This window comes from Dipodomys ordii, unplaced genomic scaffold, assembly GCF_000151885.1.
Source record: "Dipodomys ordii isolate 6190 unplaced genomic scaffold, Dord_2.0 Scaffold67, whole genome shotgun sequence".
NCBI lineage: Eukaryota > Metazoa > Chordata > Mammalia > Rodentia > Heteromyidae > Dipodomys > Dipodomys ordii.
In genome coordinates, this window is record NW_012267283.1 from 2,725,615 (window position 1) to 2,744,536 (window position 18,922).

The 18,922-nt window shown below is 43.2% G+C and overlaps 1 protein-coding gene across 1 annotated transcript in view; it reads left to right on the plus strand.

Moving 5' to 3' along the window:
• Epb41l4b (erythrocyte membrane protein band 4.1 like 4B) overlaps positions 1–18,922 on the plus strand; it is a 135,563-nt gene that overhangs the window by 53,785 nt on the left and 62,856 nt on the right. Inside the window, exons 8-17 of the mRNA XM_013023228.1 lie at positions 105–149; positions 2,002–2,054; positions 7,357–7,477; positions 8,628–8,715; positions 8,873–8,961; positions 9,268–9,337; positions 9,419–9,588; positions 11,903–12,012; positions 14,285–14,315; positions 17,345–17,378. Coding sequence (XP_012878682.1) covers positions 105–149; positions 2,002–2,054; positions 7,357–7,477; positions 8,628–8,715; positions 8,873–8,961; positions 9,268–9,337; positions 9,419–9,588; positions 11,903–12,012; positions 14,285–14,315; positions 17,345–17,378 — 811 coding nt within the window. The remainder of the gene's footprint in view (positions 1–104; positions 150–2,001; positions 2,055–7,356; positions 7,478–8,627; positions 8,716–8,872; positions 8,962–9,267; positions 9,338–9,418; positions 9,589–11,902; positions 12,013–14,284; positions 14,316–17,344; positions 17,379–18,922) is intronic.

Here is an 18,922-nt window from a genome sequence, read left to right on the forward strand (position 1 = left end):
AATTCTAGACTGTGTGCAGAGTGGTCCTTTTTTGGGAAGTTTGGGATTGGAGGTGGTTGGGAAAAGGGTTTAACCCTCTGTTGACTTTTGTATATGTTTGTCAGGTACCTGTTTGTTTTACAACTCAGGCATGACATTCTTTCTGGAAAGTAAGTATGTTTTTGTTCTAACTCTTAACCCAACATAGATCATAGTTTACATCAAAACAATTCACTGTTTTAACTCTTTTACCCTTGTTCCCTTTTCAAAATTCAAAAAAAAAGTGCACCAGGCATTGTAAAGTGAGTCTTTATACTTGTATCACTGTCATTATCATTCTATTTTAAATGATTATTATATGGCTTGAAGCATTTCCAAGAGCATTTAATATCTTAAGTGATGTGTATTGGGGAATAATTCTCTCCCTGATCACATCACTGCCCCATTCATAATGGCTTTTGTTGTATTTGCAAGCAAGATGCATTATTAGTATGTATACACGTACAAGTATTTGGACAGTCCAAAAGTCTCATTCATCACCATCTATATTGGAGGAATGTAAAGGGGCTATGTTCTGACTCTGCTAGAAAGAGGTTTAGCTATCATCTCATTTCCTTTCCCTTCTGAAAAATGGGTTTTTAGACTTTTGTCTACAAACAGTGATTATTGAGCACGAGAAGCAGTATCACCAAAGTGGTTGATTTTTTTGCATGCAACATTAATTTATTTTAAAGATAGAGATTTCAGCAGTCTTAGTAGCTTTTATGATTGCATCATTTTCCAGCATAGGTATTAAGTATTTTGTTATGTGAAGAAGAAAGGCTATATCAAGTCTAAGAAGTAATACCTGATGCTATTGTCAAGAATGCATTCTGATTTTGAATGTAATCTGAAGAAAACTTAAAATGTAATTTCCGAATTTGCAAACTCTCAATAGAATTATGTGCAACAATAATTTCAGTAGAATAATGCGCTCTAGAATGAGTGGATTGTACAGTGTATACATTTGCCCTATTCAGCCATGCAATACAGACGTTTGGTTGGTGTGTGTATTATGAGTGTGTGTATTTTTATCTTTCCATAATGTGCTCCTCATATGAAAGGCCTTGTAACTGTAGAAATTGTCTTCAGATTGGAAAAAATACTAATGGCAATACTTTGCATATGTACAGCACTTTGCAGTTTATGTCCACTTCCTCATGATTTGCTATACTTCAAAGCAGAATGGCATAGTAGGCCCAGCACTGCCTGTTATCAGCTAGGTGACCTTGGGCAAGGCCCCTGAATACTCTCTACCTCATTTGTGAAGTGGGAGATTGGGGGACATTGGCCACACCCTCCTGAGGGGTCTACAGACTCCAGGCACTGACCAAATTGGATAATACACCCTAAAGGCTTTGGAACTCTGAAGTGCTATACCAGTGCATGTCATTATTATTTTTCTGCCTTTGGAACTTTAAGTATGAATGAGATCACTAGATTTGCAGTAGTACTCCCCTGTGCTATGCCTCAGTTACACTTACTACAATGCTGAGTGCATCCAGCTGTCCTGGTGGTGTTAGACCTTGTGTCTATGTGTTTATTTTTAACATGATGACCTTGTTTCAAGAAAGATTTTAGGCAGCTTGAAAAGATGCATGTACTGTCTCAAGATAAAATAAATTTTTTACAAGTTTTAAAACAAGGCAAAGGGATGCCTTTTCATTCTGTTTTGGAAATTTCTCTTCTTGCCAAATTCAGTTAAAAAAACAGCCACATGGTTGACAGAAAGTGTATTTATATTGAATCATTTTGCTATATAATGAAAACTGACTTTGGGAATTTATAGTGTAAGTCAGTTTGCATGCATCCTTTAATGTAGGCCATTAAATGTGTAGATCAAAAATTTGAACCACTAAAAACCAATTCATTGTTTAGCTATCCCTATCTTTTGAAGAATGATTTTTATGGACACTTTGAAATCTCATGAATATGTGGCCTCAGATTGAGAAGTACTTTCTTTTCTTCTTTTTTTTTTTCAAGATTGAAGTGCCCCTATGAAACAGCTGTGGAACTAGCTGCTCTGTGTCTGCAAGGTACATTCTCATGCTCAGCAGTAATTTGTGTTTTAAAGACATTATTTTAATTTCAACAAGTGTGTATGTGCTGAGGTTCAAGCTCCATGCTCTTTTTTGGCACAGGATAGAAATAAATAGAATAATGGTTTCTATGCCCAGCAGTTTGTGATCGAGTGAAGAAAAGCAGATTCAGATGTAGTTCCTCCAGCAGTGAAGACAAAGGTGCCTTGGAAGAGGCAGGTCTGGGTTGGAGGGAGGAAGGCAGGCTGCAGAGAAGAAACTTAATCAAGGAACCGAGGCACAAAACAAATATGCAGAGCAGGGATGGAGGGTAGCTCAATGGTAGAGAGAATTTTCCTAGTCTGCATAAGGTTCTGGGTTCAATACCCAATATCTCAAAACAACAGCAAAACCACACATAGTTCAGAGAAGTAGCAACAGTTGAGTGGCAAGTGTCACAGAGTAAAGTTTGGGAAATTAGATAGGTGAATGGCTTCAGGCCCTATTGGAAGGTATGAACTTCTTGTAGTCATCAACAGTGCCTTTGTTGGCTCTTGAGGAGGCAGAATGCATATTTGGAAAAGCCAAGCTGACAGTAAAGGGAAAAGAGGCTGGCACACGTGTAGCAAGAGTAGGAATTGGTGAAGAGTGTTGCTGTAATAGAGGTAATAGGAAACAGAGCAGGGCAAATGATCATGCACATGCCAAATCAGTGCAAGGAGCAGAACTTGAGTGTTGAGGTTTGGGTGTGAGAGACAAGTCAGAGATGACTCAGGCTGCTTGTGAGGGTGGATGATGACAAGGGAGAGAGATTAAGAGAGTTGGGCTCTGGTGCAGAATCACCGTGTGGTCCTCTGAGCTGAGAGGTGTCAAAATGGCAGCTACTTCTCTGGTGTGTATGAGAATGGTTCATCCCAAAGTCAGGCTACAAGCAGTGCTGTTGGGGTCACCAGGCTATGGGTGGGAACTGAGTGGCAAGAGGTTTGCCTGCAGGATCGTCCATGGTGCCTGTTCATCCATAGGAGACTCCAGTGGATCATCACTTAAAATGCATAAGGAGCATTGATTGGAGTCTCCTGCATTAATTAAGAGAATTCTAATGTGTAGCTGCATATACAAGAGATTTCATTAGCGTGCAGATAGACATATGTTGTAGATTCACTTAGCTACTATTGGTTTATGAATTAGGATGTAATCATTTACAATTTGTACTTGTAAATATCATGAGATTTAGCTTCTCACTTTTGTATTTCACCAACTTAAAATGATGAGCTGGGGTGTTTTTGTTTTGTTTTTTTTTAATGACAAAATTGGTACACACTAACATAGGAGGATCATGACATTAAAACGGGGCAAATCAAAGGAAAGGAGTGATCACAGTCCTGCAAGCAGTTTCTATTTATGAGTTTTCAATGGAGTTTTTGAGAACTGTAGATCTGATCAGAGTTTCATACAATTTTTTTTTTTTTTGTCGGTCATGGAGCTTGAACTCTGGGCCTGAGCGCTGTCCCTCAGCTCTTCAGCTCAAGGCTAGCTCTCTACTATTTGAGCTACAGCGCCATTTCTGGTTTTCTCGTTTATTAGATATAACAGTTTCACGGACTTTCTTGCCCGGGCTGTCTTTGAACCGTGATCCTTAGATCTCAGCCTCCTGAATAGGATTACAAGTGTGAACCACCAGTGCCGGGCTACATACAATTTTTTGTATACTTTTTTTTTACCTTGGCGCTTTTAGTAAATGTACACTCATAAAGATGGCTTTGTATGTGTGTGCCTACATTCAGGCCTGAACTCAGGGTTTAAGGCACCATCCCTTAGCTTGTTTGCTCAAGTCTCTCACTCTATCACTTGAGTCACAGCTCTACTTCTGACTTTTTTGTGGTTAATCAGAGATAAAAGTTTTGTGGGCTTTTCCTGCCCAGGCTGGCTTCTAACCACAATCCTCAGAGCTCAGCCTCCTGAGTAGCTAGAATTACTGGCATGAGCCACCAGCACCCAGCCTTAAATGACTTTTTTTTGGGGGGGGTGGGGGGGATGCTGGTACAGGAGCTTGAGCTTGAGGCCTGATGCTGTTCCTGAGTTTTTTTGCTCAAGGCTAGTGCTCTACCACTTGAGCCAAAGTTCCACTTTTGGTCTTTTGGTGGTTAACTGGATATAAGAGCCATGACTTTTTCTGCCTAAGCTGACTTTGAACTGTAATCCTCAGATCCCAGCCTCCTGAGTAGCTAGGATTACAGGTATGAGCCACCAGTGCCCGGCATCAAAGATGGCCTTTAACAGCTACATGATACTCCTATTTCTGGATACTTTATTCCTCATTGAGTATCCTTTATGCCCTGTTATCTACCACTTGGGCTTGCTGTATTATAGATGATCAATAAATGCAATGAAGGAATGTGGCTGGAGATACACTAAGGGACCTTGGCCAAATACAGTGCTTAGTGCTTCCTACCCATATATGGCAGGCCATACTCATCTGTGGCAGACCCTGTGGTAAACACCTGCAGCTGCAGAGCTGAGGACAAGGCAGCAGCCTTTCCTGTGACCAGGTACAGATTTTCTCAGTGTAGCTGGAGGCCTTCATCCACCCTGGAGCTCCAGAGATGCTGGAGTCCTTGCCACTATTATGCTTAGCAGCCCTCAGGAGATGTCAGGGTTTTCAATATAATAAAAGCACCCATGTCAGGCCTGGGGCCATTAGTCACTGGAAAGGTTTTCTCCTAAGGCCATTGGAACAATATTGCAAGCTTGTTATGCTGAATGATTAGAGGATGACACACACACATCACTACACTCCTGCTCCCTGCGTGATGGAGGGCCATACCACATTTATAACATCCAGCTCTAGTTGAACTGTGTGTCTTGCCAAGATTAGAGCAGCTGAGAACAAGGTCAGCTGTCTGTTGGCCTTTCTTGGATAAATTAGTCATTTGAGTTAGAACTCTATCATTAGTTTAATTTAATATGTAATCAATATGTCAGGTACAAATAAAAAGACTTTGAAGACTTAAGCATAGACAGGAAGAAACCTTGTCACATTGTCCCTCCATGTTTCCTCCCACCCATCTCCTGGGTCAGTGCTCCAGCCTGCTCTTGGCCTCAGCCCAGCTGACCTGCTTGCTCTGGGCACTGAAAATCACTGGAGCAGCTCTGTCGTGTGAATAAAATGAAGAGTTGTGCTTTTTCCCCATGCGTGAGCTTTGAAGATATGTCTTGCTGTGGATATCCTTGAGTTAATGGTGCTTCCTGAGTTATGATACAGTGGCCCAGCATGGAGGCTGTGCTCTTTGGGAAATACTTTTGTGGTAGATTTGAAAATTCATTCAAGCAAAAGGGGGAAAGGAAAAAGGGAGGAGGAAGAATGAGAGTGAGTTGTCAAATGTCATGTGGTCTCATTTCATCCTCATACCAAGATAGGGAGCAGAAAGGTCCAGAGTGGTTAAGGTACTTGCCTACAGTCACACAGATAGCATATAGTATAGTTAGGATTCAAGCTGGCCTGTGTCTGAGCTGTTCACAACATCCCTCCACAGCCTCCCAGGAGCTGGAGGTTTGCTTCAGAGGGGGTGAGCTAGTCAAGTGTAAGGTCCTTCCCACGGATTCTTGGAAGGCAGAGTAGTGTCTCTGGATCACTGGGGCTTGTTTCAGTACAGTACAGGTGAAATTGATTCTGGCCCTTTACCCAATGTGAACACACCTGTCCTTCTTGCTTTGCTTGATGATGGCAGTGGTCTGGTTAATCCTGCTCATCCAGATATACCACTGAACACAAGAATCTGAGACCTCCCTTAGTCTCACTTAGTGGGTATAGGGGTTCATATTATGAACCCTGTAGCCTTTTCTAGTTCCAAAGTGACCCACTTGGTAGCCTCTAGTCTGGAGAAACCAGACCTAGTTTTTCTGGACATACACTTTTTTCCAGAGTGTCTTCATTTTTGCCTTTACTAGGCCAATGTAAGCCTTGACATAGACTCTAAGTGTGCAGCTGAGGGTCCACAGCCAAGTCGGGAGGTACTCACAGTGTCCCATCATTACACAAGCGGCTCACTGTCTCCCTGGATTAGATTTTACTGTTGCAATCAAATGCATAGACAAGGACTTTTTTCCCCCTTTGAGACGATGTCTCACTATGTAGCCTAGGCCTCCGGAGTGCTGGTGTTACATGCATGTATTTCCATGCCTATTACAAAGACATTTTACCCACTTTGGCAAGCTAACTGGAGCCCTTTTTTTTTTTCCTGAACAATGGGCTGTGAGATTGGGACTCTCAGAAGACCTGTGCTGGCTGGGTTTACCTTAATGGAGTAATATAGTCAGCTGCCACTCTCTGCCGGTAGGCAGGCAGGCAGGCAGACGTGGTCTGGTGTGGACTCGATGTGTGAAGCAAAGATTCTCCAAAAAATGCTTCCCAGGTTGTCCACATCAGCATTGCTGGAGGATTTTGTTAGAAATGCATAGTCTGGCCTCATTCCATATCTGAATCAGAAACTCTGTGTATAGAGTCCAGGTCGTGGTGGGAAGGAGGGGGTGTCCATGCTGCAGATCTTTACAAGGACTACACCTTGTAAAGCAGTTGTTAGAGGAAATTGGAGAATTTGTTTTCATTCTGGGGTCTTCAGAAGTGGAGTGTGGAGAACAGATTTTTTTCACTCATCCCCTGCAGGGCTGGGGCCACCTGTGTCCTCAGGTAATCCATTCTGTGGGCAACTTAGCAAGACTAGGCAGCACATTTCAGGCTTTGTGCTGGGCTGGTCCTTATCACTGCTTTCCTTCTGCACAGCTGTGTCCCTCCTAGGCTCTGCCTGACATTCCGCAGTCTCTCCTGTAGCCTGCTCACCCCGCCTCTCTCCTCTCCTCTCCCTCCCTCCCTCCTCCCATCCTGCATGTACCAAATTCTTGGTCCAGCCTCCCCAGTACTGCAGACCCTGAAGCATTGCTGATCCAGACTTAATGAGGCCCGTACAGTGGGTGTTTCTGGGCAGATCCTCATTCCCTGCAATTGACTTTTATTGCAAATCCCTACTTCTCAGGGGAATGTAATCAGGGCCTCCCTGGCTGGGAGGAGAAACAGCAGGGAGGAAGAACAGTAGTAGCTAAGATGATGGTGTGCCACCTGACAGGAAGGACATTAGAATGGTGGTTGGGGATTCTGAGCAAATAGATGGCTACCGGTGAGAGTACAGTCTTCCTGAAAGGAGAGTGGTAGAGCACTCAAGGGGTACCTGTGTTTTATAATCATGCAAAATGCCTTTGGACTCAGTGGCAGCAATAACCATAGGTGTTCTGTGTCTCCTGTTTTTCTCCCTTTTATGAACTGCAGCGGAGCTTGGGGAGTGTGAGCTTCCAGAACACACACCAGAGCTTGTGTCTGAGTTTCGGTTCATTCCAAATCAGACAGAAGCGATGGAATTTGATATCTTCCAAAGATGGAAAGAGTGCAGGTACCTTGATGCAACTGTCTCACCTTCTGACATATTTATTTTGTCCTATGTGTTTGTTGAGCTCCTGTCTACCATAGAATTCTCAGCTGATGACTAAAACAGTTTCTCCAATAGTAACTTGTCTTGTTCGCCTCTCTTCTGTTTACCCACACCTAACTTCACAGGACAGGTCACTGTCAAAATTCAGGGACAGCAGGGAATAATACATTAAATTGCTTTCAAGCTTTGTGTATAATGAATATATGAAGCATCAGTAGCTTTCAGGGTTAGATTCTACCCTTATCCACAAGTCATCTGTCTTATCTAAAATCTGAAAAAGGCTGAAATCATAAACACTGCTGGTCCCAAACATTTTGGAAAAGGGGGACCCCCGTTGTGTAGAAACACAGTTGAGGCCATATACTATATGGCATTATATTTCAGGAAATGTGGGCATCACACCAAAAAACAAACAAACAAAAACCCAGTCATGTTATTTATCTCTACAGGTACCTCCTGTAAATAACACTTTTGCCCCAGGGTCGACACTGCCTCTCTCTTAGTTTCCTAGGGGGTCACCTTTTCTCTTTCCTTTCTCTAAATACCATCTACTCCTCTCCCAGACCCAGAAATTGGTGTGGCCTTTGACTCTCCCTCAGTCTTTTTGAAGAAGGACCAATGACTTTTTTTTAAAATGGAGTTCAGTTTAAAATGGAGACAGAACATGAGTTCTTACTGTCTAATATTGAAACAAGAAACAAGTGTGTGGAGACAGAGTTGTTCCAACAACTGCACAAACACACAGCTTCCTTCCTTCCTTTCTTCCCACAGGGCAAAGTCTGTTGGGTCTTTCCAGCCTTTTCCTTCGTATTTTTTTTTGTGTGTGAAAATACTGTACAGAGGGGTTACAATTACATGGGCAAGATTCCTTCGTATTTTTGTATACTTGTCTATACATAAAAGCACCAGTTTATTTTCTTAAATGATTCTACTATAGACACTGTTATGGGATTGTCCCATTCAATTACCAGTGTGTTCCTGGAAATCTTTTCCTGGTACTTCTCTTTGTTGAAATTGCTGCATGACCTTCCCTAGTGTGTATGGTCTGCCCCTCAAACTCCTGTGGTTGTATTCATCCCAGTTTACCTGTGTTTCCATTGGTCTTTCTAAGGGGAAAGAGCCCTGCCCAGGCGGAACTCTCCTATCTGAATAAAGCGAAGTGGCTGGAAATGTATGGGGTAGACATGCACGTTGTCAGGGTAAGAACTGTGTACATTTGAGTGATTTCCTTTTGCTGTTACTGAACAATATGTAGTGGGCCAACAAAGTAACTTGTGGAGAGGAAATTGTTTTTGCATTCTGCTCTGTGACGACCTGTTGGAACCCTCTACCGATTGTCACTTCGTTTGTTTGTAGGGAAGAGATGGCTGTGAATATTCTCTTGGACTGACCCCGACAGGCATATTAATCTTTGAAGGAGCTAACAAAATAGGCTTATTCTTTTGGTAATTTAGTTTTGTCTAATATTAAAAATGTCTTTTCCTATTTTGTGGTGGAAATCTATGTGATGGATGATTACTGAGGGGTATTGGCGACACCCAGATTCATCTTTAAAAAATCTCACCATCCTTTTGTTTGTGGGTGTTTGGCAATTGCCCTTACACTTCTGGATAATCACATTTAAATGAATGAGTGATTCTTTTTTTTTTCTTAGCCAATCTAAGCTTTAAAAAAATGTAGAAAGGAAACTGCTGTTTGATGTGTGGTTTTACTGCAGATTATGCTTTTTAAAGTGCTTTCTCTCTGACCAGGCCTAAGATTACCAAAATGGATTTTAAAAAGAGCAAACTAACACTCGTGGTGGTGGAGGACGATGATCAGGTAGGTCTTGCTACCATTTCTCTTCTTTTCTGTGAATAACCCTACATCCATGTGACATATTTCCACTTTGCTCCCTTCCAGGGTCGTGAGCAGGAGCACACCTTTGTGTTCCGGTTGGACAGCGCCCGTACCTGCAAGCACCTGTGGAAGTGTGCGGTAGAGCACCATGCTTTCTTCCGCCTGCGCACACCCGGGAATGGCAAGTCCAACAGATCTGACTTCATCCGGCTGGGCTCCCGCTTCCGGTTTAGGTGGGTGGCTGCTTGTTTTTTGAATGGAGGGATGGGTTTGAATCTCAAGATTTGAGTCTCCTCCTCACTCACACACATACACACACCCCTCAACTTCTTTCTTTAGAGTCTGACTTAGAGGAGACACACAAGTTTTTATGGCCTTCATATCCTCTTTGACAAAATGGAACTAATACACATTAAGGATCTCTTATCTGAACTGCTTGGGACCCAAAGAAGTGTTAACAGATTTCAGAGTCCTTTGGATTTTGGAATACTTGATATTTGATACTGCAAATTTCTAATGATTGGGAAACAGACTTTGTAATTTTGAATTAAGGATGCTCAGCCTATAACAGCACAATTGTTACTAGCTGACATGTAGCTAGAGTTATGCTATCTAATAATGCATATTTATTGAGTTTTAAGATGTAGTCCCTTGGTCTCTCTCTGGCCACATTTCAAGTATTCAGTAGCCAGCCACAGGAGGCTAGTGGCTACCTATTAAGCAGGTAAGACATAGGGGATAGCATTAGAGTAGCACATACAACCAGTAAGTAATAGTACAGAGGTGGAGATTCAACCCCAGACTGTCTGACTCTTGTATTTCTTTTTCTGTTGTTGTATTATTGAGACAGGCTCTCACTATGTAGCCCAGATTGGCCTTAAACTCTCCATCTTCCTTTTTTCCTACTTCCCAAGTGCTAGTATGATAAGCATGTGCCACAATACCCAGCTTTGGTTCTTATGTATCTAACTACTACCTATATCTCCTTTTCTATCCCAATGTCAAGAAATTTGGTAATGATTAAGAATGACAGCAGGTGTGTATGTGTTCTGTCTATCTGTCCCAGGGTAGTCTCAGTAAATATTTCAACCTGAAAGTAACCCTAAAGAAATAATAAGCTTATTCTGATATAGTTTTGTTTGTGAATCTAAGACCCAGATCTCTTAGGTACAGGCAAATTCCTTGGGTATTTGTTAAAACTCAGATGTGTGGCTTCATCCAGTGCCTTGGTCATCAATATCTGTAGTGTACACATGCATGTGTAAACTGTGGCAATGTGCATTTTATATGCACATGTACAGATCTGAGAATCTTGATTACAAGATACAGAACTTCACTTGGTTTCATAACCTCTACCCACACATGGCATGTCCCTGAACTCTGTTTAAAATGCCAAGAGACGGGCTCATTTCAGATTTCATCTACTGTGCAAGGAAATGGCTGTGCACTCTGCTTAAGGAATTATTTTGTTTGAATATATTTTTAAATGTACCAAGGACAGGGGAAAAAGTACCAAGTCTTTTCTAAGGAAGAATTAAAATCACAGGGCTGGGGATGGAAATGTTAGTGCCACAGAGGTTTAAGAAGCTATTCATGTTCGGCTGATGTCCTTGCCAGCTAGAAAAGAGGAGAAGACAGTAGGGGTGATTGCAAAAGCAGGCTTTGCTTTCCAGGGGCAAAATGTCCTTGGTTTTGGCTTTGACCTAGTCTCTGCTGCTCTTTAAGGAGAAGTGTAAAAGGAAGGAGGTGTAGAGATAAGATTGCCTCTTAGACACAGGGGAAGGTAGAAAATGGCTCCTGTCCTTCTGATAAAGTAAGCATGCCTGGATTGGCACAGTGATGAATAGATCAGCAAAGAACAGTATCCCTACCCAGGTGTGGTGGCTCGTACTTGTAAGCCCTAAGTTTGAAGCTCACCTGGGTAAAGTTAGCATAACTGTATCTCAAAAATCAAACAAGACCAAAAGAAAAATACAAATAGAATGGCTGAGGAAAGTGTTAGAATATTTGCCTACCATGTGCAAGGTCCTGGGTTTAATCCCCAGTACTGCAAAAATAAATAAGTAAAAAAGAGCAGTGTCCGACCTGTTGTCAGAGCTGGATGTCAGTCATAGTGGCTGAGTCCCAGAGTCCCAGCAAGCCTGGGTGAAGTAAATAATGTTTCTCTTGGCATGGCAAAGTAATCCAGGGTTTAGTTAAGGGGCCATTGGTAACAGCCTCAAAGATGGGTTAAGTGTCTCTATGCACTGTGCTCCATGAAAGGATATTTGTGTGCTAATCCATGTTCTAGTTAAGTGTTCCAAGTTCTTGGACCTGCTTGGATTTGTGCGGCTGAGTGGCTGGTACTTAAATTGCAGGTTTTACTCTTCAGTGGAAATCCTTATCCCTGTTTGGCAAAGATTTTATTTCCAAACAGAAACCTTAAACTTAATGTCCAAGCTAAGTTGAAATATACACAGCCTTTGAAAATAAAAATTCACTTCCCAATAGGTATGATGTGCTGAGATTCTGATATTGGTAACATGCAATCAAATATTTCCTTCCCAGCGGGCGGACAGAATATCAAGCTACACATGGCGCCAGGCTGCGAAGGACCAGCACCTTTGAGAGGAAGCCTAGCAAACGTTACCCATCCCGGAGACATTCCACGTTCAAAGGTTGTGTGGTGCTCTTTCTGTTGATCAAGCAGCATGTGAAGGAGTTTGCTGCAGTTCACTAATTTGTCATCCAGAGGCAATCTCTTGATGGGGCTTAGGCCTCTTCTCGTATCCCCCAGTTGTTAATCTTCTTCTTTTGGATGTTTTGTCTGCTTTCCCCCTCATCCATCACTCTTTTCCTATGCCTCTTTGCTTTTTGTGGACCTGGGGAACCTCAGCAATACTATAAATGAACATCTTCTTCTGCCTGTAAAAGATGTAACCCTTTCCACCATTTTGGTAGGGACATTCTCTCATGCTTATCTAGAATTCTGACCACATAAGAGTAGATGCAGAGCCAGGCTTATGCCTGTAATCCTACTCAGTAGGCTGAGCCTGCGCAGACAATTCCAAGCCAGTTAATGTGCATGAACATGAAGAGATTTGGCTCAGGTCTCCCCAGTCAGCCCAGACATACCCATCCTTGAATGTAGCCTTGTGGAGGACTGCTACCCTTCCCACTTCTTGGATTCTCCTGAAATGTATCTGTCCCTCACTGCAGTGACTCATATCTAAGTGAGGCCTGGAACTAGGGCATGCTCAGTGAAGGAGCAAATCAAACTCAGCTCATTTCTGCGTAAACTCAGCCTTCACATCCCATCCCATCGCTCTTTTTTCTCCACATTGAATGGCTCCTCCATTCAGCACATCCAGGTTAGCACTAAATTGTTGCCCTTTTATAGCACTGCTCTGCACACAGTCCTCCTCAGCCTTCCTGTCCTTTCCTTGTGACCATTCTATATGTTTTTTCTTGCATAGCTCAGGACTTAATGGGTCTCTGTGGAACCTAGTTCCTCTATTTGTGCCTTCCTAGAGTCTTTAACCTTTGTCCCCTCATTCCCTTCCTTTATAAACTAGCAGCACAGTAGTGTGGCATCCAGAAAGTCTTAGTCATTCTCAACTGCTTTAGTGGAAGAAAAATACCCAGAGCCCAGAAAACATGGCCCCACTTTCAAAAAAGGCTAGAGGATAGGAGCAAGTCCACAAAAGGGGGATGGACGATGAGCCATTACAGCGATTGTAGAGGGCACTGGCGGGGACAAGAGCTTTCTCTAGTCTGAGGACTATTAACCTCCCATAAGCAAGATCGTGCCTCTGTGTATGTAGTCCAGTAGATCGTAGACATCCAGATACAGTTATGTATAGGGAAGAATATTTCAAACATAAAAGGCATCCTGTCCCTACCAGGAGGAAGGAGCTGTCCCACAGGGGGTGGGCAACCTATAGCCTGACTCCACCAGATGGCTTGAGTGTTTGTAGACTTCTGATCAGAACCAGGAGTTATAGAAACTCCCTCTTGCTCCTTCCTGTTCTCTAGCCCCTTTTTCTCCTCCCTCATTGTATATTAACTTTTTTTTTTCTACCTAGAGGTCTACCATCTTTTAATGAAGCTTTTAAAGATTTTTCCTACCTTCCCCTTTTTAAACAAAATAAAGGCTGGAGATGTACTGTATAGACAACTTGCATTGCAGATCCAAGGCTGTGGACTCTAGCCCCAGCACTACTGAAAAAAAGGAGAAGAAAATGGAGGTAGATGAGCCTGGTGCTGTTGTTTCATGCCTATAATCCTAGCTACTTAGAAAATGGAAAGCTGAGGATCAAGGTTTAGAGACAGACAAACCTGAGAGACTCCTATCTCTAATTAACCAGCAAAAAGCTGGAAGTGGAGCTGTGGCTCCAGTGGTGGAGTGCCATCCTTGAGCAGAAGAACTAAGCAAGACTGAGTGGCCTTGAGTTCAAACCCCAGTACTGGCACCATCAATGTCCCCACACACACACTCCCTACCCTACCCCTGCAAAAAAAAATAGAGGTAGATGAAGAAACACCATCTCTTCCTCTGCCCTCTTAAAAATGTCTGGCTCAAATTCTTCAGCATAGACTGCTGGTATTTCATCCTTTATCACCTTAAACTATTTTTACTTCTCCTTACTTCTCATCTTCATCTCAAGACCATGAGATCCTGGAGAACAGTGGCTCTCTCTCTTGTGGTCACATCCTAGCATGTCTGCATTCCAGCCTGCCCCACCTGGGCAGAGCATTGGAGGGGTGAACAGAGTGAGGGGTGAACAGAAGAAGGCATGGTTCACAGCCTTAGGAAAGCAGCGGCCACAGTGCAGATCTGCCTGGGCTGAGGGGGAAGATTATTCCGTGATCAGAGAAGTCCCTTCTCAATCTGCATGGTGAAAATTATCAAGTTTCCTAGGTAGCGACTTTCTGTTTTTTCCTTTACAGCAAGCAACCCAGTGATAGCTGCTCAGCTCTGGTAAGTACTTCTCCCACCTCCCAGACACTGGAGTATAGCTCTCCTCTCATTATTGTTTATTTGCTATGTTGATTTTTTCCTTAATACAATTAAGTCAGAGTGACTCACCTGAGAAATTTGTTTTTCCTTTTTCTGCTGCCTGACTACACTATCCTCCTTTCAATACCTTTCAATAAGTACACAACAGAATGTTCCAAGGCAGCTTGTTTTGCTGGGAGACACAGTTGCTCTGTTTGAGTAGTATAGTGCTTTGTTGTAAGGCAAGGGAGGATGTTAGATGCTAGGCAGCGTGCAGCCCCCTATACTACTGGCATGGCAGGCAGTGGTGCGAAGAGAGGCAGGCCCTTGAGCAAGGGCTCCTGAGCACTTGCTAGTTTTCCCATTCACCCATAGAGCCACTAGAATTCCTGCAGGAAAAGAACTTACCTCAAGACAGAAACATCTCCTGCCCAGGACTCAGCAAATGTTCTCTAAAGGGTCAGAGAAGAAATATTTTGGGCTCTGGGCTGTGACGTCTCTTTTGTGACTATTCATTCAGCAGCTGTGGACAATATGTAAATGAAGGCGCATAGCTGTGTTCTAATAAAATCTTCATCACAAACACAAGGAGCCACATTTGGCCCATGGTTTTGCCTGTGCATTGATATCATCTGTGAGCTCTGAAACAGCCCCCAATCCCCCTAACGCCCTGCTGGCCAAGCCAGGCCCTGGGTAAAGAGAATCACCTGTACTCAGGTGTGGACCCGGCACCATTCTTCAGAGCTCCCTAGGTGAGTCTAGTTGCGAGCCACTTATCTGCCTGGTGTCTCCCCTCTATCTCCCACTGAAACAGCTGTGCTTCCTAGTTGAGTTTGGGTGGCCGGGTGGATAACTGTCCTGTGAGTGGACTAGACTCCAATTGTTGGGCCCTTGGTCTGAACTCCAGGCCCAGCCCTCAAAGCTGCCAAGGAGGGTAGCCATTGAGATGGGCCCAGCTAGGCTGTGCTACTCACTTAGCCAGGACAGCTGGCCAACAGGGCACATGGTAGGGCGGGCTGCCATTGCTCTGGCTAATGACCAGAGCCCTGGCGGAGGCCTCAGAGCCCTCTCTGCTGCCATCAGTTTTTGCTAACCCACCCTGAAGCCTTAGGCCTTCCCATTTCTTGGCCTCCTTTTTTCTCATTTGCAGATGAGGAGGTTGGAATAGATGACTGTTTTCCCAATATTTTTTAAACCTCAGAGTTTCACAAATATATACACCTCTGACACACACACACACACAGCCTGACAAAAGCTCAACAGACAAAAGCCAAGCTACTCTGGAGGAAGCCAAAAGGGTCATGGGCTCCTCTGGTTCCTCCACCTCCTCCAGGCAGCTCTGAAGTACCTTCACAAACCCCAGGTGTGGAGAGCAGAATCAGCCCCTCCAGCCATACAGCTGCGAATTCAGCCTTTGCCTCTGGCTCTGAGCTGTGCCAGCAGTGCTGGTGCCTCTCCTCTGGATTCAACTCTCTGCATGCAGACTCTCCAACCTCCTAGCCCCCACCTGGTTGTTGTAGGACTGTGGCCATGCCCTGTGTCTAGGATCCTTAAGCTACAGCCTTTCTTCACCTGTCAGGTGTCTTGCTTTTAATTCTCGGGACTGTAAGCTACAATATTTCTTACCTTTGCTCTCTTAGATGATTGTTTTGTTTTTTTTCCTGATAAAATGACTTTCTCCTTTAGCATCTAGTGGAGATTATATATTGGGAATGAAAACAAACTTTAAAACAAAAAAACTCCCACCGGAAAAAAAAAAGCCCCAGTAAATATACCCTTTAGGAACAAATGAGCTAATAACTGCTGCTTGCAGCTGTTGAATTGCTCTTTGTAACCTGTGGGATCCCAGGGTGAAGAGAATTGCTGTGGGAGCCATGGATGAAATTGTGCCCTGGGCCACAGAGGTGCCACTAGAAAAACAGCACCTTGCAGAACACTTAACCTACCTGCTGAAATTCAGCCTAGGCAGCCTGGCCTTGAGCCTAGCTCCACTTACTAGCCGCCTCTGAAAACTGGAAGGTAGAGCCAGTTAGACCCTAGGTCAGACTCATACAAGGATGGCTCCCTCTCATTGTTGCAGAAGCAATAAACCTTGATTCTAAGCAAACCACCCTAGCAACAGCGACTGACTGATAATTTGGCCAGTTTGTGGGTTTTTCTGGCAGATACTGAGTGTGCATTTTAAACATTGCATTTTATACCAACCACCTCTCTAATTTACTTATTTTTTTTGGCCAGAGTAGTTCTATTAAAGCTTCTATCAAAACAGCATCATACATTAGGAACGCTGAAAATTCCTTTTGGCTCTCTGAGACCCTAGCATAGTATAGTGGAAAGATGACAGATAGGCTGTGAGATTGTGCAGGTATTGAATTAGCCCTGTTTCTGCCATTGACTGGCAGGCAGCTTTTCTAGTTCCTTATTAGGCCCTGGCCCTTGAACTCTAAAGTGAGGTGATAGGAAACCTTGCTGTCTTGAGATGAGAAGTAAATAGTATCAGATGTGAAGTTCCCAGGACAGATGCCTGGGTGGAATGCCCAGGCACAGTGGTGGTCAGGTGAACAGCAGCATTAAGAACAAAGGATCACAGGGGCTCCCACTGCAGACTCAGGGGTAGATGTCGAATAGTAGCCTGTCCATCACTAGAACTCCCTGGTGTGCTCATTGTGGAATTACCCACAATGCCATGCAGTGCCCACAATGGGAGTTGAAATAACTGTGTTTGCACAATGGAAAGGAACCTTTCTGCCACCAAAATATGGCATCACCTCTGCATTGTTCAGTAGTACCTGTGAGTGTAAATTTGTAGGCTTTTAAGTGAAGACTGCAAGTTGCTGTTGTAGTTTCTCTAGCTATATGTTCACATAGGTATCCAGTAGCCAAAAAAGAAATAGTGTATTCCTAATGGAATAAGTGGTACATAGGATTTGTTTATGATTGCTTCAAAAAATCCATAGCAATGCCACTTAACCTGTAAAATTGTAACTGTTCTTTTTCTGTTTTCTTTTTAGCGCTAAAACAAATCCTGAGGTTCACAATTATCAGGTGAGACACTGATTTTCTTTTTAAATTATCTTTAAGTAGTTGTACAAGGTCAGCATGAGTACAATGCATCTTGATCAACATCACTCTTCCAACATATATATTTATTTATATTTATTAAATATATTTTAAATATTATTAAATATGTTTATATATTTGTTTGGTTCGTATGTTAGAGCTTGAACTCAGGGCCTGGGCACTGTCCCTTAGTTTTTTCTACTCAAGGCTGGCACCACTTGAGACACAGCCCCACTTCTGGCTTTTTTGCTAGTTAATTGGGAATGAGAGTCTCATGGACTTTTCTTGTCGGAGCTGACTTTGAACTGTGATCCTCAGATCTCAGCCTCCTGAGTAACTAGGGTTACAGGCATGCATCACTAGTCATATTAGTTTTAAAGGTTTTTTTAAAGCTTCTAAATTTTCACAATAAGCAGTCATTATGCTTAACATCAGATTTCCAAAAAACAGCAATGCATGTTTTTTGAGACTTTTGCTTCCTCTGATTTCTGCTTCTTCTTAGTCATCCAAACTTCCTGTTTCTCCTAACCTTGTCAACTGGCAAGTGACATGTGTCTTAAGTATCTAGGTGGTCAAACACAACCCCTTAGCAGTATTCAAGTGAGACAGCTTTTTGTCAAAGTGTGTTGCAGGCCTAGGGAACACAAGTCCCTTGAGATGTGCCTCTAAGTCAAGTCTTTGGAAACCATATCCTTCATTCCCTTCCTTAGACTTTACAGTGCCCATTGGGAGCTAAAAGTACTGAGAAGCCTTGCAAGAAAACTGTTTTTAATCCAGTGTTTCCCAAAAAAAGATAACCTTACTCCCCTTTTCACAGTGAACTTACATAATACTGATGGGTCAGTGATGGCTGGGTTGCACTGCGTAGAGCACTATTAGACTCCTTGTCTAGGAAAGTATGATTCCATGGATGGTATGCTGCTCTTTCACAGGCTGGCCAGCCAGCCAGAGTCTACCTGCCCACCCACCTACACACTCACTAGTGCCAAAGCCTTGGGTAGCCCAGCCTCCGCAAGCCAGCACCTACCTCTCAGTCCATCCATAGCCTTCTATGACCTGCCTCTGATATTTCCACACTTATTTCCTACCATTCTTCATCCCATACAGAACAATTGCATAATTCCTGCCCTCGAATTTCTTCTCACTGTTTCTTTGTTCATGCTCATATGTGTAGATCCTCTGACTACTAAAATACTCTCCAAAGACCAACTCAGAAGCTCCCCCTTCCTCATGATTCTCTCTGAAAGCCCTCAGCTTCAGTGGCTCTCAACTCTACTGAACAATAAAAACACCCAGGTAGCATTTTTTAAAAAAGAAGCTAGCACTTGGGTCTCATCCTAGAAGCTTCAACAGAAACTTGAAGGATAGGAACTGGGCATCAGTAGAGCTTTAGGGGATGGTTCTAACAAGCGAGGCAGGCAGGAGCTCTGGATGGATGATATGCACCTTGCTTTCCAAGGTGGTACTTTGTTTCTGCTATGTGGCTCAAACTTCCAACTTGGGGGTCATGTATTAGTCTTTTTTTTTCT